Source organism: Ipomoea triloba, chromosome 8 (assembly GCF_003576645.1).
Source record: "Ipomoea triloba cultivar NCNSP0323 chromosome 8, ASM357664v1".
Classification (NCBI taxonomy): domain Eukaryota; kingdom Viridiplantae; phylum Streptophyta; class Magnoliopsida; order Solanales; family Convolvulaceae; genus Ipomoea; species Ipomoea triloba.
This window is the reverse complement of record NC_044923.1, coordinates 19884268-19908124: the sequence shown is the minus strand read 5'-3', so window position 1 is coordinate 19908124 and position 23857 is coordinate 19884268. Positions and strand designations below refer to the sequence as shown.

General features: G+C 37.3%; 1 protein-coding gene across 1 annotated transcript; it reads right to left on the bottom strand.

The window, feature by feature from the left end:
* Positions 1–833: 833 nt before the first annotated feature.
* LOC116027099 lies at positions 834–19863 on the bottom strand. Its single transcript, XM_031268523.1, has 21 exons — positions 19263–19863; positions 19046–19094; positions 18384–18821; positions 17354–17685; positions 17040–17231; positions 16757–16948; positions 15673–15747; positions 15525–15591; positions 14369–15443; positions 14228–14281; positions 12301–12375; positions 12098–12152; positions 11957–12046; positions 11566–11599; positions 9699–9958; positions 9302–9621; positions 8242–8500; positions 6941–7723; positions 6032–6278; positions 5433–5852; positions 834–1875 (listed from the first exon to the last, which is right to left on the bottom strand). Exons 1-21 carry the CDS (start codon positions 19635–19637, stop codon positions 1835–1837), a joined length of 5433 nt encoding a protein of 1810 aa, XP_031124383.1. The 5' UTR covers positions 19638–19863; the 3' UTR covers positions 834–1834.
* Positions 19864–23857: the final 3994 nt, after the last annotated feature.

The window sequence follows — 23857 nt, the reverse complement described above, 5'->3', positions numbered from 1 at the left end:
AAAAAAAAAAAAAAAAAAAAAAAAAAAAAAAAAACCGGGAAATTAGAAGAAGAAAACAAAGAATAAAAGTAAATGGCAGCCTTAATTAGTTAATTTGAACGTTTATTAGAGTTTTTGTTTTATTTTGTTGTGATATTTTGACTTAGAAAACTAGTGGACATGCAGATGGTCTGGCCCTTTGAGAAACAATAATCACCACTCATTCGAAGTACACCAAACCCTAATCCACTCTCTCCACATTCCTCCAGGATGCTTGATTTCTTGACATTACAAATAAAAAAATAAAAATTAAAAAAAAAAGTGAAACAAGACTCTAAACCCCTACATCAGCTTACAAACATTTACAGTCCTAAAAAAAATTGATTGTACTGAAATTGTATTTTTGTGTCAAGATTTTAAAGATTTACATGTATTTATAATTTAATGTTTAACATTTCATAGAATTAATAATATAAATTCAAAAAATAATAATAATATAAATTCAAGTAGGGTAGTATTTAGAAGAAGAGACCAATGTTCAAAACCCAGCTGCAGCAGTGTGGGATTGTGCCCAAAGTGAGCATATCCCTTGTGCACACCGACATTTGGCAAGCCATTAAATTACTGTTATTTACATGTTCTCACATGCTCTATCGGGTGGGACGTGGAAAACCTTTGGGGTTAGAGATTCAACCTGTTGAGAGAAGAATAATATAAATTCAACTGTTAATGTTACTATTAACAAAGAACATTTATTTCATTTATTTTTTTTGGGTGTAGCCAGAGTTTCCAATATCGGACACAATGACTAATTCTCCCATTGAATTGTAGACACCTCTATTGAGTGGGAAAGCTGGCCTGAAGATTTATGGTTGCTCCATACCCAAAATCAAATAGGGAACCCCTGAACATTCATATCATTTATATCCATATGTTAAAGACACAAACTTATCCATGATAAAACTACTCCTATTCTCTTGATCCTCCACCAACTACTCTTCTCCTTTTCCTCCTGGACCACATTCCATGGCTGTGAATCAACTTCATTGATACCCTTACTTTCTTCTTCCCTTTTTTCTTTTTTTTTCTCTCCAGCTTGTCTCAGCCTTCTCCTTTCCCAATCTAGCCATGACTTACTCTCAGTGCCTTTCTGCAAGAAACACACTTTTCTTAGTTCATAAATCTCATATTCACATCCCTGAACACAGGTTCTGTGTTATCATCCCCAATGAAACACAACTTCCCAGAGTTGTAAAGCCCCAGAGTTGGAATCTTTCGCATGTCAGATTGAGGAACTCCAGCTTCATTCACCCGCCTTTCGCTTCCCTTTCATCTTTTGCTGAAGCTGAGGGGGATAGGGATGAGAAATTTGAAGCTAAAGGACTACATAATCAAGAAGGTTCGAGTTCAGAAGATGACAACGATTTGCCTGGAATGGCGCAGGCTTTTAACATATCTTCAAGCACAGCTTCTGCTATATCAATCTGTATCGCATTGGCAGCCTTGACTTTCCCGTTTTTCATGAAGTCTTTGGGTCCGGGATTGGCCTTCAAACACAAGATTTTGTCGTACGTGACTCTCTTGCTCGGGTTCTACATGGCTTGGAACATTGGAGCCAACGATGTGGCTAATGCAATGGGGACTTCAGTCGGATCAGGCGCCTTGTCGCTCAGACAGGCCGTTGTGACAGCTGGAATCTTGGAGTTCTCGGGAGCATTGTTGATGGGAACACACGTGACAAGTACGATGCAGAAGGGAATTCTCGTTGCCAATGTTTTCCAAGGAAAGGATACTCTGCTGTTTGCTGGTCTACTTTCTTCATTGGCTGCTGCAGGAACATGGCTGCAGGTGTGTCCTACTTTCTTATCTTCATTTCTTCATTATTGTCCATATGAACTGCAAATATACGAAATTACGAATGTTAAAGATCTAGAAAAGTTTCATACCAACTATCTGTCAATAGCTACTCAGATTGAAGCATTAAAGAATTACAAGATATCTCAATATTTCCATTCATACTTAAAGGGAAGAAGAAATTGGGTCACTTCACTGTATTATGTACCTTTAAATGGTATTTTCATATCAAGTCTTGCAAAAATAAATGTGTACATTGATAGGAGTTATACTGAGGAACATTAAAGCATAGAAGAAGAAAATATTGTTTAGAAGATTTTCCTTGGATCACCAATCAAACAAGAATATATGATGTTGTTGGGCAGAGGCCAGTGAAGGGTTAAGTCCAGTAATTGGTGGCTAGGGAGATTGTTGGGTGGAGGTCGGTGAAGGACAAAGTCCAGCACCTTGCCTCTTGAAAATGTGGCAGTTGATAAGGAAATATAGTTGCACCTTCGCTATGAGCTATAGCTTTTGGCGTAGTGGTAAGCGCTTGATCCTAACAAAGTGATATTAGAACCAGGTTACGGATTCAAGTCTGTTGTGTAGTTAAGGCTGGCAGGTGCTGGGAGAGGGAAGCAAAAACTATGCAGTTAAGAGTGGCAGGTAAGTAAACTTCTTTAGTAATGTAATTATGAAAGTCAGAATAATGGTGTGTGCAGTGAACTCTAATATTCATTCATCTGTGACAAAAGGATAAGCTTTCCTCCCATTCTGGCTAACATGTTGATGTCCAAATAGAAATTCTTACAATACAATTAGTCTGGCAATGTCAGAATATGAATTTAGCAACTATTTTCTAAAACCGTGGGGTTTTGACAATTTCAATTCAGAAAATGCAGACATTCCTAAAGCTCAAAATCACCTATACACAATGCAGGTTGCATCATATTATGGTTGGCCAGTCTCTACAACACATTGCATAGTAGGATCCATGGTTGGATTTGGTCTTGTATATGGAGGAACTGGTGCAGTGTTCTGGAGTTCACTAGCAAGGGTAACTAGTTCCTGGGTAATCTCACCTCTATTGGGAGCAATGGTTTCATTCCTTGTCTACAAATGCATCCGCAGGGTATGGTTCTCACTATATTCTCTCAAAGTACAGAAACTACTTTGTTTCTTCAGAATGCATTAGCCATCACATGTAACCTAACTACCGGCTAGGCGGGTACAGAATTATGTTGGGCAGAGGCCAGTAAAGGGCCAAGCTCATCAATTGGTGGCTAGAGGGATTGCTGGGCGGAGGCCAGTAAAGGGCCAACTCCAGCACCCTGCCTCCCGAAAATGTGATGGCGCTCTATAAGGAAATAAAGTTGTGCCTTTGCTACTAGCTATAGTTTTTGGCGTAGTGGTAAGCGCGCAAAAACTATGCAGTGACTGGTAGATGCTGGGAGGGGGAATTGTTGGCAGAGGCCGGTAAAGGGCCAGGTCCAGCACCCTACCTCTAGAAAATGTGATGGGGCGGTCTATAAGGAAATAAAGTTGCACGTTCGCTATCAGCTATAGCTTTTGGCGTAGTGGTAAGCGCACAAAAACTGTGCAGTTAAGACTGGTAGATACTAGGAGGGGGAATTGTTGGGCGGAGGCCAGTAAAGGGCCAGGTCCAACATCCTGCCTCTCAAAAATGTGATGGTTGTCTGTAAGGAAATAAAGTTGCGCCTTTGCTATCAGCTATAACTTTTGGCGTAGTGGTAAGCGCTTCATCCTAACAAATTACTTACTATGTGATCCCTAATTCTCATTCTATTTGCTATTTCTAGTTCGTTTACAGCGCTAAGAATCCCGGGCAAGCTGCTGCTGCTTCTGCCCCAATTGCTGTCTTTCTTGGCGTTACCGGGATCTCATTTGCAGCCCTCCCTCTCAGCAAGACACTTCCCATAGCTCTAGCCCAGGCTCTAGCAATTGGCAGTATTGGTGCTATAGTAGTTGACAGAATCATTAGGAGACAACTAGGTCACCTCCTGGCCAAGCCCAATTCAAATGGATCAGAACCTGAGGCAGAAACTGTCCAGAATATAGGATTCCTTTCAGATATTGCAGGGCCTAAGGGAACCCAACTAGAGATAGTTTATGGAGTCTTTGGGTACATGCAAGTCCTCTCGGCCTGTTTCATGTCATTTGCTCATGGTGGGAACGATGTCTCCAACGCAATAGGCCCTTTGGCTGCAGCACTAACAATCCTTCAAGGTGGACTAAGCGGGACTCAGATTGTTATTCCTAATGATGTTCTGGCTTGGGGGGGATTCGGGATTGTTGCAGGGCTAACGATGTGGGGCTACAGAGTGATATCTACCATCGGGAAGAAGATCACAGAACTAACACCAACAAGAGGATTTGCTGCCGAGTTTGCGGCTGCATCAGTGGTTCTCGTTGCTTCCAAGCTTGGGCTACCTATCTCAGCTACCCACACTCTAGTGGGCGCTGTTATGGGGGTAGGATTCGCGAGGGGGTTAAACAGCGTAAGAGCAGAAACAGTAAGGGAGATCGTAACTTCTTGGGTAGTGACTATTCCTGCTGGCGCCACCTTTGCCGTTATCTACACATGGGTATTGACTAAGCTATTGTCTTGCATGTTTTAATGAAAACATTAGAAGAAGGTTATAACATGGAACATTTCTTCTGTTCTTCATGTATGTGATTAATTAAAAATCACATCAATTTTTGGAACTTAATGTAATTGCCTAGACTGAGCTATGTCTAAGCCTTTGCTGCAAATAAAGATGAATTTTTAACAGCTAAATATTTATCAGTCAAGTAATTCATCATCTAGTAACAATCAAGAAGATGAAGGAGACTAAGCTGATAAAACAATAAACTAAGTGTGAAGTTTTTTTCCTCAAAAATCAAGTCTAGCACCTGGTGGCTAGGGGATTGTTGGGCGGAGGCCGGTAAAAGGTTTAAAAGGCCGAGCACAGCACCCAACGTCTCGAAACTGTAATGGTGATCTATAAGGAAATAAAGTTGCGCTTTCACTACTAGCTATAGCTTTTGGCGTAAGTGGTAAGCACAGTATGACATGTAGTAAGAATGCAAAAAAGAAATAGGCAAACCAGAAGAGAGTAGACAAGATCAGATGGGCAAAGAAAATACCTGTGGAGAAAGCCCCTTAACAGGACTTAACTTGGCTTCCATCTGACTTTCCTTCCACAGTTCTGTTATCTGTATGGGAGGTAGACTGCTATGCCACCTTCTTGCATTTCTTTAACAAACAACTATGCCATTTTTTCTTTTGAGACATACAAGTTCTTTGAGAACACTAAAAGATCACTTTCAGCATTTCTGTTAGGATCAAACGCTTACCACTACGCCAAAAGCTATAGCTAGTAACGAAGGGGCAACTTTATTTCCTTATTAGACTGCCATCACATTTTCGAGACGCTGGGTGCTGGACTTGGCCTTTTAAGCCCTTTACCGGCCTCCCTCCACCCAATAATTTCCATTTGTGACTTGCAAAGTCTTAGTAGATAAACATCATGATCTGGTGCCTAAGAAGCACAAAGCAGCCAGGCAGCTCATTCATTTCCCCATTCGTTTTCAAAAATAACTCACGGATGTGGTACCGTGCCAGCTCTTCAGACACATCCTAGTGCTGATGTCGTAATCCCATAGTCCTGATAATACCTGACGCTCCAGTTTCTTCTGTCGCCCGCTAATCCAATTGTTATGGAGAACAAAGCAACCCCTTCTCGTGCAAGCTTCTTTGACATTTCTTTCCTCCCATAGACCTTGGTATGCACCATTTGGAAAGAGGTCTCTGTCTAAGAAATGAACTGTAAGATTTGTTTCGGGTTCTGAGCATCTATTATCACCTATACGATTCGATCCACCTTCACCACATAATACATCATAGAAGCTCGGCTGCTCTGACAGATTTGAAGTTGCTGCATGCATAACAACCTTTTCCAATGCAGCAACTGTAACCCGATCTGAATGGGCGTAATAGAAACCAGAGTTCATTCGTCTAGGCAAGTTGATTGCCCCTGCAAGGAGAAGATAAAATGATTTATCATAATAAACCAAATTACATAAGGAATGATGACAACTTGTCTTCTACTTGCATCCCAATTATACGAGACTGGAATGATGAATCTACCCATAAAATCCTACTGATTTTCATCATTTAGTATGGACACAACAATCTTTTGAAGTATTAAAATACCTGTTGCATTGTACTCATCGGATTGTGCCACTAGAACTGCTGGCCCGAAGGAGCTAAGCAAGGGCAACGGGTTCTTAAACCAGTAAACATCGACATCGCTCATTAGTACATTGTAGCCCATCTTCAGTATCTGCAGAACCATTCTGGACTTGATTTTGGTTACTCTTTTAAAACACTCCGTTCCAAAGTGACAGTCATCAAAGCTGATATTCGTTTCAATAGACGAATACTTAAAGACAGGAAGGCCCTAGCATACAGATTTCCATTGTATAGTTTTAGTAACAAAGTGATAAGGACAAGAAACTAGCATTCTAAAGAAGGGAGAAGGTTCGAAAATTAAACTAAATTGTGCTGCTAAGAAAGGCAGCAACAGAGATATATGCAATCAGCCACAAGTTCAAATTTTGCAATGGTGAGAAACAAAATGTATTACAACAATGGAAGTTTTTCATCAACTGCAAGAAGGAACCCTGTATATCAAGTGTTAGGCAGAGGCCAGTAAAAGGCCAAGTCTAACACCTGGTGGCTGAGGAATTGTTGGGCAGAGGACGGTAAATGGCTTAAAAGGTCATGTCCAGCAACCAGCGTCTCGAAGATGTGACTAGCGGTCTATAAAGAAATAAAATTGCGCCTTCGCTACTAGCTATAGCTTTTGGCGTAATAGTAAGCATTTGATCCTAACAAGTGGTATAAGAGCCGAAGACTAGTTGGTACTCAGCAATAACATTTAAGATTGGTGGGTGTTGGGAGTGGGAATTGTTGGGCGGAGGCCGGTAAAAGCCTTAGAAGGCCAAGTGCAGAGGCCGGGTAAAAGGCTTAAAACGCTAAGTCCAGCACCCAGCGTCTCGAAAATGTCCTAACATCAAGCCTAAAGTTAGGCTCAGAGAAGCAGTGAAGACAAGATACTACCTGCAAGATAGAGAAATCGTAGACTTCATTGTCAAGGGCACATACTAAAAAGTTTAATATCTGAAGATGCCGCATCCTGCACACCCAACTCATTAGCATGTCCTTGTAACTGTATCCAACAACTGCCAGCACAACCGTCTTGTTCTGGCCAGCACGCATTGAAAGTAAAGATTCAAATGGTAGTGGAAGCGAAATCGGTGTTGACAGATTGAGCTTATCCATGAGAGAGCAATCTTTAATACTGTCTACTGATCCCAAAGAACCAATACAATTTAAAATCTTCTCCTCCTCTATTGATTTATGCATAAGCCCACTCTTCTTTAAGCTGAATGGTTTCTTGTATCCTAGACGGTAAACAATGTTTTCTGCAGTGTTTGCAAAAAGATAGTGCCCTCCATACTCAAACAATCTAAACAAGTTGGAAAATTTGGTTTCATGGAAATACAATGATCCATACTGTGTAGCCAGGAGAGAGTTCCCCATAACCTCCCAAATTCTTTCTTCAGGAGCTGTATCCATCATGAATCCTTCACTTGACTTTTTGTACTTCAGGTCAGGGTGATGGAGATATAAATTGGAAATGGCCCAACTAGCATCAAAGACAAATCTGAAATCAGATCGAAAAGCTTCATTGATAACCCAAAGGTTGTGAAATCCCTTTCCATATAGAAAAGGTGGGAGGACCCCTTTATGCAAGGGAATATCTGCTGCATTGTTCCAGGCAATTAGAATCTGTCCTTGACAAGGGTACCACTGCTGTTCCTTTGAAAGAAATCCCTGCATCTGTGCAAAGATTACAAAACGTTGAGTTTGTCTCATATAAGAAATAGGAGTTTGTCTTATATAAGGAATATGAGTGGATTGGGTTGAGTTGGGCAGCCTATAAATACATTGGTTGTATCTGTTGGGCAGAGGCCGATAAGAGCCAAATTCAACACCCAATGACTGGGGATTGTTGGGCGGAGCCGCGGAGGCCGGCAAAGGGCTTAAAAGGCAAAGTCTAACACCCGGTGGGATTGTTAAAAGGTCGAGTCCAAGGCAGAGACTGGTAAAGAGTTTAAAAGGTCAAGTCCAGCACCCGGTGGAATTGTTAGGTGAAGACTGGTAAAAAGCTTAAAAGGTCAAGTACAACACCCCCGGTGGGATTGTGGGATTGCTAGGCCGAGACCAATAAAGGGCTTAGGGCTTAATATGCTAAGTCCAGCATCCTAACAAACAATTTAACATCATATGTAATTTCCCCAATGCCCCCCATGATGCAACTGAATAAGTATTTATTTACCAGGTTCCTTCATATGTACCTTGTTAATATCAACCAACATGCCATCATCATCATCTGTGAGCCATTGTTTTCCATCTGCATCCAAGTGAAATGGGAAGTAGGAAATTTTTCTAGACGACGCAAAAAAGAGCCAATCATGATCAAGTTTGTAAGCATGTCTCACAGTCAAAATGAAGTCAGACAAGAGAACAGTTTCAGGATGAATCAAAACAGAAACATCTGATGAGGATGCCTGTGAATTGGCCACCATAGAGTGAAAGAATGGTGTACCAATGAATCTGTACAGAAACAAAAACATGCAGCCACACATAAGATTCTCCATTTCACCATGTCTGTATGTCTATTCACAAAACACAAGATGCTGAATAAGTTATCCTACATTAATAGATGCTGCTTTTTTCTGAACTTAATTATTATTAACTGTAGGGTGGAGGTCGCCGGTAAGGGCCACGTCCAGCACCATGTAACTATGAAAATTATTGGGCCAAGGCCGGTAAATGATTAAGTCCAACACCCTGACTCTACAATCATTATTCTATGGACCATGTTCACGAATAAAAAGTACATTATTTTGTATACTATCAAATAATCTACATTCAATACACAAATAATGTACATTCAATACACAAATAATGTACTTTTAATACATTAAAAATGTACTTTTTTTATGGTCCACACAACACTGGGTGTATCATGGTCAACATAAAAATTTGCCCTCACCCTCGAAAATGTGATGGTGGTCTATAAGGAAATAAAGTTGCACATTTGCCACTAGCTATAACTTTTTTTTTGTATGACGAGAGAATCCCCACATCCTTTCGAATGTAAATAAACATTGCCTTGTGACCCTACTCAACAAAGGATCAAAATAAAGTAAATTAGCCTAAGTTACCTATAGCTTACCAGCTCAAACCAAGGGGGGCAAGGATTCGAACTCATAACCTCGTTTTTACAAGTGTAAATCTCTTGTCGTCTTGGTTGGGGTTATCCTTACTAGCTATAGTTTTTGGCATACTAATAAGCGGTTATACTAACATTAACAATTGATGGGCATTGAAAATGCAAGGAAAGGGGCTTACGAGAAATCAATGTTGGGCTCAACAGTGACCCGGGAACCAAATGCTTTAGCAAAAGAGAAAGCAGAGGGGTGTTGGGTGAAAAGCACAACGTTAATGTCAGCTGATAAGCCAAGCCATGATCTAACAGCAAGATTCTGCCTTTCCCCAACTACACCATCAAAAGGTCTTGGTGCTGTAAAAATGGTGATTTTAGGGCCACCCAAATCACCAAGATTAGAGTGATATTTGAGAGAAGAAGACAACAGCTGAGTTGCATACAAGGATACGCCAATCAACAGAAACCCAAATGTCCATATCAACCAAAGCCCTTGTACCAATGCCTGTAAATCAGATTCACTATTAAGCTTCACACAAAAGAAACGTCAAATGAAGAGTTCATGAGTTTTACAATTTTTACCTTGTTGTAGTAGAAATGGGGAGTAAAAACGGAAGAGTTGAACTTCATTGTTGGTTGAAAAAAATTAATGAGACGATGATGATGAAGAAGAAGTTTCATTAATGAATTTGGGGTATGAGCAAGCAACTGAGCCATGAGAAGCAAAACGCTAGAAACGTGAAAAGGCTGCAAACTCCACACACACACCAAAATGGCGTGAAGAGTGGATGGCTGCCTGCCAGGCATGTGAGGCGCTCCTCGGATCATGCACAGCATACATACTATATATATATTTCTATAATTCTATTCAAATGTGGTCGTGCCTTCCGTGATGTCGGTGCGGAATACACCCTATACAAATATACATCACTGAATATTAGAAAATGCACCAAAATAAAAATACACAAAAACACCAAAAAAACACATCACACCCACAAAATAATGCACCATAACTCTCCTGCTCCTAGTGGTGCATTTCCTAACACTGTGTGGTGTATATTTGCATATGTAGTGGTGCGTTTTTTTGTAATACGTACCTAATGTTGCATATTTGTGTTGTGCATTTTCTAACATTGAGTTGTGTGTATTTGTATACATAGTGGTGCCGCCGCACTGACCGCACGTTAAGGCGCGGCCGACTCTATATATATATATATATATATATATATATATATATATATATATATATATATATAACTGACAGACCTTCTCGTGTAGACGTGTGGTGATTCACCACTCAGATATGCAAGAATTCAAGGTGAATGTATTTCTAAACACCGATGGTGATGCATTTATACATACCTGGTGGTCATGCACGTCCCAAGCTGGTGCATTTTTGTCGCGTCATTTTATTTTGGTGCATTTTTGAACACGATGTATTGGATTATGCATTCCTAATATATATATACACACTGGATCCGAAGTGTAACGTTTGAAAGGTAGGCGTTGAATTGACGACTCACGAAATTATATATAGTGCAACTGCAACGGTAGCCGCCTCCGAAATCCGAATAGACAAGTGGTTTCCCACCAAAGTCAAAACCCCAGAAAAATGCAGTTTTTTTATTACTCCATATCCCATTTTCTTCTTCTTCTCTCTCTTTACTGTTTTATGTGTTTACTTTGATATTATTTAATTTAATTTTTTAATATGTTAAATTTAATAGTATTAATATATAAAATTTATTTATTTAAAATTTACATTAAAGATATTATTAAATACAAAAATATAAATTAGCTAAAAATACTAAACAAAATAAGAAAAAGAAAAAAAAATTTGACCATTAAAATCGGTCAGATGAAGTAAATTATATTTTAAGTTCTGGAGGGGTGAACAACTTGGGTGGGGTGGGTATATTGCAATTTCAAAAAATAATAATGGATTAGGTGACAGTGCATTAGCCATTACCGGACATGTATTAAAATATAACTCGAAAAATCATTCTTTTTAGTCACTAATTGATTGATTATTATATTAAATAGCTATAGCTATTTAATTATTATAATAGCTAGCTATTTTTACCTTATTATAATAACCCTTATATATATCTCTCAATGATTATAATTAGGAACTAAATTTACACTTTTCTGTTTTTTTTTTTGAAAATAAATTTACACCTTTCTTATAACTCTTTTACTACAATCTCGCCGAGACTCAAACCTATGACCTTTCATTTGAAATAATAATAGTAATATCATCAAACCACAAAGTATTTAACACCTTTCTTATAACTTAAAAGACCAAAAGAATAGAAAATTAATGTCGTCAAGGACAAAATGGCATGAGCAACCTCATTAGTTATGATTTTTTAAAAATTTTTGTCATGCCAGCTAGGAGATAGGATAGAAAAAAGGGAGGAGAAAAAAAAAAGGATCATTAGACACGCACCATGTTGGGCACGGCGGTGCACCAGACAGCCGATCTGCGCGTCAATTTAACAAAAAAATAAGCCCACAAAAACTTAACCTTGCAGTAATAAAAACTCCAAAAGAAAAAACCCAAAAAAAAAAAAAAAAAAAATCCTCCCTATTTGTTCAAAAACTCCACTTAAGTTTTTTCTCTGCAAAAACCCAACCACAAATGTGGTTGCTCCAAGAAATAAGTAGTGAATGGATGCCAATACTATCAACTTTTGAGTACACAAACCATTTCATTCAAGCCTAAATATGCCACAACTCAGAAACCATGTATTATTTGGTGGGAGAAAAAAAAAAAAGAAAAAGAAAAACAGAAGTACAGACAACACATCCAAAATCTTTCATCTCCAAATTGCAGCTACCTGCCTCTTCTCCTTGCCAATTGAAATCAACGATAAGGTGCATCCCTCAGTAACAAATGGGCAAACAAATGCTCTTATATCGCGAGAAATCTGACATTCACCAAGTTTCATCAACCTTAATACAGTCACCCCGCCCCTTCATCTCTTCCGACGGGCTGGAGACCTTGACCTAGATCTCGATCTTGACCTCCTACTCCTGCAGTTAACTTGAACCAGTTTATAAGCAAAATAATAATATTCCTAGGACTATTGACAACCAGACTATCAAGTTTCACCTGTTGGGATGGCAGGTTATCCAAAAATGTCAAGAAATGATATATCTAAGAATATACTAAGCGGCATACCTGGTTGTCTCAAGAGAAGAGTAGGGAGAATGCCTGCGCTGAGAGTGCTTGCTATGAGGAGACCTCGAAACTTGTCTATAAATGAAAACATTGCATGCTAAGCCAGTGAGTGAAAGCATAAAGAAATTTCTGGACGTGAATTTCTCAACCTTGTCTAAAATGGGTTAAAAGGTTTGGCCTCTTAAGATATGCTATCATTGCTATGTATACCTTTCGCTAGCTCTAATACACTATTGCTATTTTAAATTAACAAATTGGGACTTCTTACAAGCAATTACTTGAATCTGGATAGAAGAAACAACTCCTCAATGGATGAACCTGATTCATAGGTAAACTTCTATATGTAGATTCCATCCATCCAAAGAAATGGTGACACTTTGAGGTAAAATGATGCTGTCAAAACAACTTTTATGCAATTTAAGACTATGGATGAAATATTGTGCTGGTGGTTCAGACCAGGAAAGAAGAGACTGGGATCCAAACCACAGTGATGTCAGTCTATTCCCATGGTAGTGAACCAGGAATCAGACAAGAACCAGCTATATAATATCTCAAAAAACACACACATGCATACTTAGGCTCAAGACTGTTCCTACTTCCTATCGAAGCTTTTCTAAACATTTTTCTTAAGTCTCACCATCTAAAAAAGTTAACCTAACAAAATTCAATTTTAGTATATACTATAACTCTATAAATCACTACATCAATTATCAATAAATCTCTCTATAGTCTATAAGGATTCTAAATAGAGAGGATTAAAATTGGAATTACATCAACCCCCCCCCCCCCCCCCAAAAAAAAAAAAAAAATCCAAAAAAAAAAAAAAAATCCAAAAAAAAAAAAAAAATCCAAAAAAAAAAAAAAAATCCAAAAAAAAAAAAAAAATCCAAAAAAAAAAAAAAAATCCAAAAAAAAAAAAAAAATCCAAAAAAAAAAAAAAAATCCAAAAAAAAAAAAAAAATCCAAAAAAAAAAAAAAAATCCAAAAAAAAAAAAAAAATCCAAAAAAAAAAAAAAAATCCAAAAAAAAAAAAAAAATCCAAAAAAAAAAAAAAAATCCAAAAAAAAAAAAAAAATCCAAAAAAAAAAAAAAAATCCAAAAAAAAAAAAAAAATCCAAAAAAAAAAAAAAAATCCAAAAAAAAAAAAAAAATCCAAAAAAAAAAAAAAAATCCAAAAAAAAAAAAAAAATCCAAAAAAAAAAAAAAAATCCAAAAAAAAAAAAAAAATCCAAAAAAAAAAAAAAAATCCAAAAAAAAAAAAAAAATCCAAAAAAAAAAAAAAAATCCAAAAAAAAAAAAAAAATCCAAAAAAAAAAAAAAAATCCAAAAAAAAAAAAAAAATCCACAGAAAAAAAATAAAATGAACCAAAGAAAAACAAAAAGAAAGGAACAATAATGCTAGATACAATTTCAATATCTGCAGTGTTAAATGTGGGAAGGGAAGACATCGTACTGTATATCTATTTCATATCAACACTGTACAGAAGATACTGCCTATATATATACACAGGTACTGAAGTACTACCACATAATTCAAAAAGAAAAGACTAGGCTTGGAGGAGAGCTCTAACTGCCCCCTCAATTCTCTAACTCTCCTTATTCATCTAACACACAGCATGAACCCAGTTAGACACCAACAGCATCACCGTGTATCTACTACTTATATTTCATAATAGTCAATCACATTTTTATACCTAAAGAATTCAAGAAATTGCCAAAAATAAAACACCCTTGACACCAAGTAGTGAAATACCAAGGTTAGAAAAATGTCCGTACAAAATAAAATAGAACCCAAGTCCCAACAATTGCAGTATTTCATGATAGAAAAGAAGAGACTGATACAAACCAAAACATCAGAAAAGATAAACAAAATCATAGCACAGTACAGGTCAACAAGATAACATGCGTTGAGGTCCTCAAAATGTACCTTTTCCTTGACCTGACAGGTGAAGGTGATCTATGTCTTCTTGAATAAAGCTTCCTGCAGGCACGCCCCATAGAAATAGTTAAGAAATGAATCATGGATGTAAATCCAGAGACTGAAAAAATTAAATAAATAGAAACAAACCTTTTATAATCACCAGAAGATTCATCACTTGAATCAGTGGGGTAGCTAACTAAATTATCCTTATTTTCTCTACCTCTGCTACCAACAGAAGAGGAGCGCTGTCTCTTATGTTTACCAGAGTCACTCGCATCTTTGCGTCTAGATTTTTCTCTTTTTTCATCCTTAACTTTTTCTCTTCTTCTGCCACTATCTCCTTTAGTACTTGATCTGCCCTCCCTATCTGTCTTCCCCTTACCTTCCTTGGTATCAATAGAAGCTCTTTTCCTTGAATCCGACTCATTTTCTTTTTCCCCAGACTTAACACTTCTCTCCTTCACTTTATCTTTTTGATCTGGATCATTGAATTTTTCATTTTTAACATATCTCTCATGCTTCTTATGGTTATAATCTTCCTTCTCAAATGTTCTGTCCTTGACATTGTCTTTGTCTTTGTGTTTTCCTTTACTAGAATCAGCTGCAGTGTTGTCACGGGAATTACTCTTACCTGATTTATTTTGGCTCTCCTGAATATGAGAATTTTCGGTTTTTCTCTTTTTTTCATTTTTCCCTTCAACTTCAACAGGCACTTCCTCAGCAAGGTTTTCTTCTAAAACTCCTGACTTTGCCTTTGAGGAAGGTTGAGAATCTCCATGCACCAATTCAATAGATGCCCTGCCATCACTTGACTGTGAAGCAAGTTTGCCATGATTAATTGATGAAAAATTAGGACTCCCTTTTCTAGCATGCTCTACATTATCAGAAAAACCACCAACTTTTTCAATTTTCTTAAGTGAACTTCCATTCCCAATTAGATTATTGGCATCCACTTGCTTTATAGCAATTGATTGGTCAGTACAGCTATCTTCATTGGGATTCTGCTTAACAGTACTCTGGATTTCATTATCATCATCAGATTCATAGTTAGCAAGACCCAATACATTCCCAGGGGAACCAGAGCTAGACTTCTTGCCGCCATCATCAGAATCTGCTTCTATAGTTTGAAATGGTAAAAGAACCTTAGCAGAGGCCTTGGGAGTTATAACAGCATGAGCAGATGTTGACAACTTATGACTAGAAAGAGCAGCATCAGGTTCAGCTGGCAAAAGTAACAATACAAACTTATAGTCTCATTAAAAATGTCACCAAGCTGATAGAGGGAAATTAATAAAGACCCGACCTTCAATGCTGAGGGCATCTTCACTAAGAACTTTAGTTGCAATTTCGTCAAAAAGTTCATCGGTGACCTGTCAACAGACATTAAGTTAAAAAGTCTATAAGAGTTTAAATAAATATACTCATCCATTGGGCCATTGATCAGACGCAACCTTTAAAAGCACTTCAGTTAAGACGCGCTTTATTTCCTGATTTATTGCTGCAGTTCTGGCAGCATCAGCATCGTCCTGCATTGAGAAACACAAACATTTGTCCAATCACAAAGTGAATGATGTTTAAAGAGCCCCATTGACAAAGAAGTATAGAAAATTCATAACCTCACACCACAAAAGATAAATAAAAATAAATAGATTTCTAAGAAAAGATAAAATATAGAATTTACATGAAGAGCAACTTAGGCAAGTTGACATCTTAAAAAACACAGAATTTGCATGAACAAAAATTGGACAGATTGACACCATTTTTAAAGGAAGCCTAGTCCCAGTTTAGATAAACAGCCTAAATGAGTGCTTTTATGATTAGTACTTGTCAATAAGCTCAATGTTATAAGCTCAAAACAACTTAAATGGATATATAACATTTCAAACTGGCCCCTGAAAAGAGCCTTTCAAGTTTCAACTTATTGAGGTGCTAAGCAATTAGCAGATAGTGAATTATATTAGCTAATAATGGATTGTGTTAGTTGCTTTTACCAGTGAGTAGTATTAGTTGTTTATAGAAAGTTGTCTGGTAAATTAGTTATTTAGTTTTAGTTAGTAACATATAAATAACTTATAAGGCATGAACATTTTTTTATTTAATTATTCTTAAAGTATTTTATATTTTAGATATAAATTTCATAATAATTTAATTTCAAAAATTATTATTATTGTTGCGGAACAAGCAAACAACTCACAAAGAAACTTGTGTGCCTACAATGCAATTAAATGAAGATACAGAGTAAATAGGTTTTAGATTACATTTTTTAATGATTATATAGACATAAATTAATGGTAATATAATTAATATAAATATAAATTAATGTTATTTTTTAATTATTATATAAATTAGTAGAATATAAATTAATGTCTAAAATAGTTTTTTAACTAAATAAATGCAATTCACTAACCCAAAAACTACTATTTTCAATGTTTTGGCCACAAGCAGACAAGCCTCAATAAGCCAAAAATAAGATCATCCAAATCAATACGGGCCCACAGCCCAAATGAGTAATTATGAGAAAGTTAATGATCTCACCTCATCATCATCCTCTCCTTCAGTAGATCTTGATGAATCAATGCTTTTGATATCTCCCTGATCGCCTCTTCTATAAGGCTTGTTAACATCTTCATCTTCAAGTGCATCATCCTTTTGGAGGTCTGGAGCTGAACTGGTGATGACAGCTTTCTTCTTAATAATCTCCTCTCTAAGCCAGTTAGGCACAGAAGCCTAAAAATCCTCCAAAATAAAAGATGTGAATAAAAATTAAATGGTCTTGACCATGGATGTAGGGGTTAGGACAATAGGACATAATCTATACCTTCTTAGGTCGGTCAGTGGAAATTGCATAAGCATCAGTAGGAAAAGCAGTAGGACCAGCAGCCCCTGGGGTAATTCCAAAAGTGGGGCCTACATGTGGGACAGTGGACTGGAAGTTTGGTCCAGGTAACCTCCCAAAAACTGGTGCAGAGAGTCCAGGAACTGGAGAAGGCACTACCATGGTAGGTTCAACCTGGTGCATAATACAGTAATTACCCATGTAAGTGAGGTTACCACCATAGTACCATACTACAATTATACAAGGAGTAAACTGCTACTCTTTGACTATGAAGGAAGAGTGAAAAGATAAGCTACCCCAGCAGTGGCAGGAGGCCATGCATAAGCAGAAGTCATTCCTGAAACAGGGTCAACACCACTTGCAGGACCCACTGAATCGGAGTATGAATAATTTGATTCCATATGCAAGCCATGGTCACGATTAACCTGAGGTGCAAACACTAATGGTTTATCCATAGGGTTTATTGCAGCCTCAGTTAACTGTCCCCCAAATGAATGATGAGGCTCTTCATTCATTGTAGACCCAGGACCGACAGGTAGTGGTGGTTTTACTTGATGTTGCAGAGCAGTAGTAACAGTCAAAGATTGAGAATTATATAGCTTATCATTTTGATCTCCAACTTCTTCCCCTGCCATTACAGTTACTAGTCAAATAGCTAATTATTGGTAGCCTGACATGAAACCTTACAGAGTTGGATCATATCAAAGAAAAGGTTGGAAAATCTGCATGGATTTCTGGATTACAAAATATGCAGACTTAGCAATTCTGCAATAACTTGAATCCATGACAAGAACATTCATGCTTGAAATAGGAACTATATACAGAAGGCTTCTCTCCCATTAAAAAGATGCAAGTAATAAAAATTTTACCAATGTACACAGCAAGATGGTGGAAGCATTGTAAGCAATAAGAGATCAAGAAATAGCCATTGTATTATATAATAGGCTTTTAAGTAATCTGCAGCAATTCCTATGCCAGTTAAGTCACCCTATCAACTCAACATTTTTCTTATAACTAAGCATCTCCTCTGCAGGGTACAAATTTTCAGGGGTTACCACAAAAATAAATAAGTCTCCCTTGCTAGATGCTAGATTGTAGGCAATGAACAGTCTCTGCTGATACATAACAGTTAGCTGAAAAAAAATCGTGCAAGTTTTAATCTTGAATCTCATATGGTTCACTGTATACAAAACAATAATGCATACAACAATTTAAAAAAAAAATGGAAAGGAATTTGGTTAATAGTAAGCTAGTAGCCGATAAATTGAAGTAATTCTTCAAAAGGTGCTTCAGATGCAAAATTACTATACTAATCAAACTCTTTACCTGCAACAGAAGAATAACTAGAAGATACCTCCGGCCAATGGACTAATGGACTTACAGACAAGTTTCCTTGTTGAGGCAATGCAGTTGTTGAATCACCGGCCAAGCTTTCATCCCTAGCAGTATAAGCTAAATGTCCATCATGAACATAAGAAGATTTTCCTAAGCCTATAGCTGCAGACTCATTTGAGTGACCAACGGGTATATTTTGAGAGGGTGCAGCTGGAGCTGTAAACTGTTGATAGCTGGGTGGCAGAACTCTTGGTTGTTGTGAATCTTGGAAATGAGGATCAGCAGAATGGGGATATCTGTCGTAGTAGTGACTTTGTTCTTCAAGTCTGCCAGCTTGTGTAAATTGTGGCTGTTGGTTTTCAGAGGCTGCTTTAGCAGCAGCCCATGCTCTGGCCTTTGCAGCCCAATCTTCTTCATTGCTATGTGGTACTGGATGAGTAGGTTACATTAAGCACTAAATCTTAAATATGACAAAATATGGTTGTATTCATATGCATGTTAGAAGTTCAACCACAATTCAACAGAAAATTTAATCAATGCTACACCACATACATTTCACAGTTGCAATTATTCAAAATGTAATCAAGCAGGGAATAAGGGGTAAAGAAGAACGAAATTCACTGCAAATCAAAGCTCTGGGCATCTTAACTGACCTGAGTATTCCACAGTTTGATGATGTCCCCAGTTTGCATTTCCCCAGTCCTGCCAAATATTTATAGGAAAAAAATTATTAAAAAAATAAAAAAAAAGAGGTAATTTTAGTCTTAAAATAAAGTTTAGTTTCTTCGATTTTCAATGCCGTACACAACAATCACGAACCCTAAGTCCTATTGAAACATAAAAACATGATAATTAAACTCTATATGTTACCTGATTCGCATGAGGATAGGGTTGTGGAACTTGAGGAGGAAGATTAGGCCGGGTTGGAAGGGGTGGGGGGTAGTGGCTATGCGGAAGAGGGTGCGAGGGATAAGGGGCGTGTGGAGGCGCAGGATATGGAGGAGGAGGCGGGCCCCACTGCTGTGAAGGATGAGCAGCAGCAGCAGGAGGAGGAGGAGGAGATGGAGAATGCTGCGATGGCGGATGGTACTGGAAATGCGTAGAGTACCAAGAGTTGGGTGGAGGAAGTGGCGGCCTCTGAGATTGCGGCGGTGGCGGTGGTGGTGGATAGTGAGGATCCGCCATGGACGGCGGAGGAGGAGGAGGAGGCAGTCGGTTATAGCCGTGGGGATGTTGGAAGTCCATGAATTCTATTATAAATCCTGCGGATTAGGGTTTAAGGTTTGGAAGAAGAATTACTTGCCAAGCATTTGTTGGTTGGTAGTAGTGGAGGTGGCGGCGGCGACGGTGGTGGTGAAAATGGAAGGGAAGAAAGAGGGATTACAAAATTACGGCGAACCTGCAGCGAGAGAATGCATCTCCTCTGCTGTGGTGTTTTCGCCGAAAACAATAATTCAAGGGGAAAAAAAGGAAAAAAGAAAACTGGAAAATACTTTGTAGTTTGTAAATATCATAAAAATATTGTGAACTAAAAAATACTTTCTATATAACGTTATAAAATAAGCTAATAATTAGACTTAATACCACTTGTGGTCCTCCGAGTATGCTGGTTCTGTTACATATAGTCCTAAACTTTAAAATGACCAGTTATGGTCCTCCGAGTTTCAAAATGTTACCACCTATAGTCCTAAACTTTAAATTTGACCATCTGTGGTCCTCCAAGTTTCAAAATGTTATCAATCATGGTCCTCTGAATTTCAAAATGTTATCAACTGTGATCCAACCATTAATTTGCTCAGTCAACATCGTGTAAATGAAGGGGTAAAAATGTCCTTTCATGTTATTCTTCCAATTTTAAGTGAAAATATAGCATTTGGACATAGCAAATGCATCTGTATCTTTCAAATAAATGATACCATAACTGTTGTGAAGAAATTAACAGTTGTTTGGAGAAGAAAAATTGGAAAGAAAGCAGGTTCATTGATGGGTCCACAAGCTATATTTTCACTTAAAATGAAAGAATGGCATGAAAGGACATTTTTGTCCTTCATTTACACTATGCAAACTGAACAAATTAACGGCTGGGATCACGATTGGTAACATTTTGAAACTCGGAGGACCACATATGGTCAATTTTTAAGTTTAGGACTATAAGTGGTAACATTTTGAAAGTCAAAGAACTACATATGGTCAATTTTAAAGTTTGGGACTATATGTCATTATGTGGCAAAGCCAACATACTCGAAGGATCATAGGTGGTATTAACTCTTAAGGGGAAATCGCAGTTTTGGTCCCCCAATTAGTATCAATTCTGCAATGTTGGACTCATCTTTCAATTTTGGACACATTGGTCCCCCAGTTATTGACTCGTTAGTCAATTTAGTCATTCCGTCAGTTGACAACCGTGACCTCCGTTAAAACCATGGGTAATTAAAGAATTTCACATTACATTGAATATAATACGCTAATTTCTTCCCCTTCCTCCGCCGAGTCGACCATTTCCGCCACCTCTGGACTTCAAACCCGAGAGACCAAAAAAAAAGAGAAAGATCAACCCAATTGAAGAAAGCAAGAAAGGTACCACTGAAATGAAGACAAGGAAAGTTGGGGAAGTGAAAAGGTGCAGTGTTTGTGGAGTTAAAGGCCATAATAAAAAAAACTTGCAAAAGACTCAATCCACAAGTATTTTGTAAGTTAAATATATGTTATTAATTCTAGCCATAAGAGATTTTATTATGCATATGTTATGGATTGCTTTGACTGTTGTAGGGAACTGATATGGATGAGGTAATTGCTGGGGAGAGTGATGTAGGAATTGAAGACCAGTTTGAGGATATAGCAGTTGAGACACAAGTCCCATCTTTTGTTCTTGAGGAGATGGTAAGTACTAAACAAGTTTCATGAAATAATACTAGTATTATCTCAGTTCTAGTTACAATTTTTTTTACTGAAATTTCAGGAGTTAATGAACTCTCAACCATCACAAGTAGTTCTCAACCAAGGCCCTCCAATGTCAAGCTTTATTTCTTCTCAAATGCCAACTGGAAGTAGCAACCCCAGCGTCATCACAAGATCAGGGAAAAACTATGTAACTGTGGCAACCCTACAACAATCAAAAGCAGTCCAGAGAGAAACTAGAAAAAAGAAAACAATTGAAAAGAAGAAGCAAAACTGACATTGGTGTTGCTTCGAAGTTTGATGTATTGAAAGTATTTTGAACACATTAGATTAGGGAAAACTGACATTTGGTCTGGTTTGGTGATTTGGAAATATTTTGTTAATATTAGATTAGGGAAAACTATGTCCCTTTGGTATGTGTTTGTAAACCAAGCTAATGTGTTAATGAATTGCTTTTGTCTAGTTTGTGGATCTTGTTTTATTTGAATATGTTTGACAGGTTTGGTCATTTCTAAACACTAAACCAAGCTAATGTGTTAATGAATTGCTTTTGGTTTGGTTTTAAACCAAGTTAATGTGTTAATGAATGAATTGCTTTTGGTTTGGTTTGTGGATCTTGTTTTATTTGAATATGTTTGACAGGTTTGGTCATTTTTATTCACTAAACCAAGCTGCAGTGTTAATGAATGAATTGCTTTTGGTTTGGTTTGTGGATCTTGTTTTATTTGAATATGTTTGATAGGTATGGTCATTTCTAAACACTAAACCAAGCTGCAGTGTTAATGAATTGCTTTTGGTTTGGTTTTAGTTGTGTTAAACAATACTGACAACTTTGGTAAGCAAATTAATGTACTATGTTAAACAATACTGACAGGAGTTTCAATATGTAAGCCAAGTAATGCAACATGCCATTCAACATACAAGTTGAGTTGGTTCAGCAGTGTTCACCCACAAAAAAAATAAAAAATAATAATAATAAAAAAAAGCAACACATTGCTTACATAGTGAAATGCTACATCACTACCACTACCACTAATGTTTCAATCCTAGTTGAGTTGGAAAAACTTTAGAGTTGGTTCACCAGTGTTCCCCCACACCTTCAAACAAACAAGGGCAACTACAATTCCAACTGTAAACCCATAACAAAACTGAAATTTAGATTCCAACATCATTTTCTTAATCACACCATTGTCTTTCTCAATTACAGTTTGTAGCCTTTGGATTTCATTGTCCTTCTTATCCAACCTCTTCAACAACCCTCTAATAATTATGGATACACGTTCGGAGACATCGGAGTCAATCCATTCAAAATACCAACAATTCCCATTACCCTGAAATTAAGGTATGGAGTTAAATTGCCATTCGAAACTTTGACAAATGGATTTAAAGTAAAATGCTTAAACTGTTATACTTACTCCATAATGTGGACAAGCTCTATATCTCTTCCCTGGATTGGCATCACTCCACGACATTTTTATCGGAGCCACTTCTCCGCACCAACAACGCACTTCGGGCTTCCATTGCGTTGATTCGATAGAGCTTGAAGACATTGTCGAGCTTGGACCTGCTTCTATTCAAACGGGTTAGGGTTGAAATCCAATGGTTGCGGAAATGGTAGACTTGGCGGAGGAACGGAAAAAATACGCCTGCTTTTATTTAAACTGGTTAGGGTTGAAGTCCATTGGTGGCGGAAATGGTCGACTCGGCGGAGGAAGGGGAAGAAATAAGCGTATTATCTTCAAGGCAATGTGAAATTCCTTAATTACCCATGGTCTTAACGGAGGTCACGGTTGTCAACTAGCGGAGGGACTAAATTGACTAACGGGTCAATAATTGGGGGACCAAATGTGTCCAAATTGAAAGATGAGTCCAACATTGCAGAATTGATACTAATTGGGGGACCAAAACTGCGATTTCCCCTAACTCTTAATAACTACTAATTTTAAAGGTTCTCAAAAAAAATACTAATTTTAAAGTTGACTTTATATATTAAGTATGGCAAACAGAACCACAGTTCAGCGAAATTGAGAAATTTGAGGTATATCAAAAAATATATGTATATCGCCAATCCACTCTGCCTTACTATGCAACTATATTGGTATTGCTTTACAAAATTTAATTAAATAAGGGTGTCCACACAAGGAAACCATAATCAGAATGAGAATCAAATACTTGTAATGTTAATGAGTTTTGATAAAAGTATTTTGCATGTTTGATAGCAGGGTGAAATTTGAATGATTACGAATATTGATTTTGGTTATGTATGACCATATAATGGGATTAAAAGTTTTAAAAATACAAAAATAAAAAATTAAAATAATTGATCCTAATATAATGACATCCAAAACACCAATATGAACAAAAGAATCAAAACAAAAATCTAAAAGTACTAATTCAAACTTAAAAATCATATTACCAATAAGATTAAATAAAACTCGTTTTTATTTAAGAAATGGAATTTTAATTGAAGTGATAATCAAATCTCATAGTTGTTGATAGAACAAACTGTACTTAATATCTTGAGTTTAAAAAGAATGAAATAGTATTTGTAAAATCATAGAGAGAAG

Bases quoted from the DNA above. Each gene is read 5' to 3' on its own strand.
- LOC116027099 (XM_031268523.1), bottom strand. From the start codon at position 19,637: ATGGACTTCCAACATCCCCACGGCTATAACCGACTGCCTCCTCCTCCT. The intron at 9,959-11,565 runs GTGCGTGTCTAA...ATATATATATAG, and splicing joins GCACCGCCGTGCCCAACATG to TATGTATGCTGTGCATGATC. The intron at 1,876-5,432 runs GTACCACATCCG...GTATATTTGCAG, and splicing joins GTGTCTGAAGAGCTGGCACG to TTCATATGGACAATAATGAA.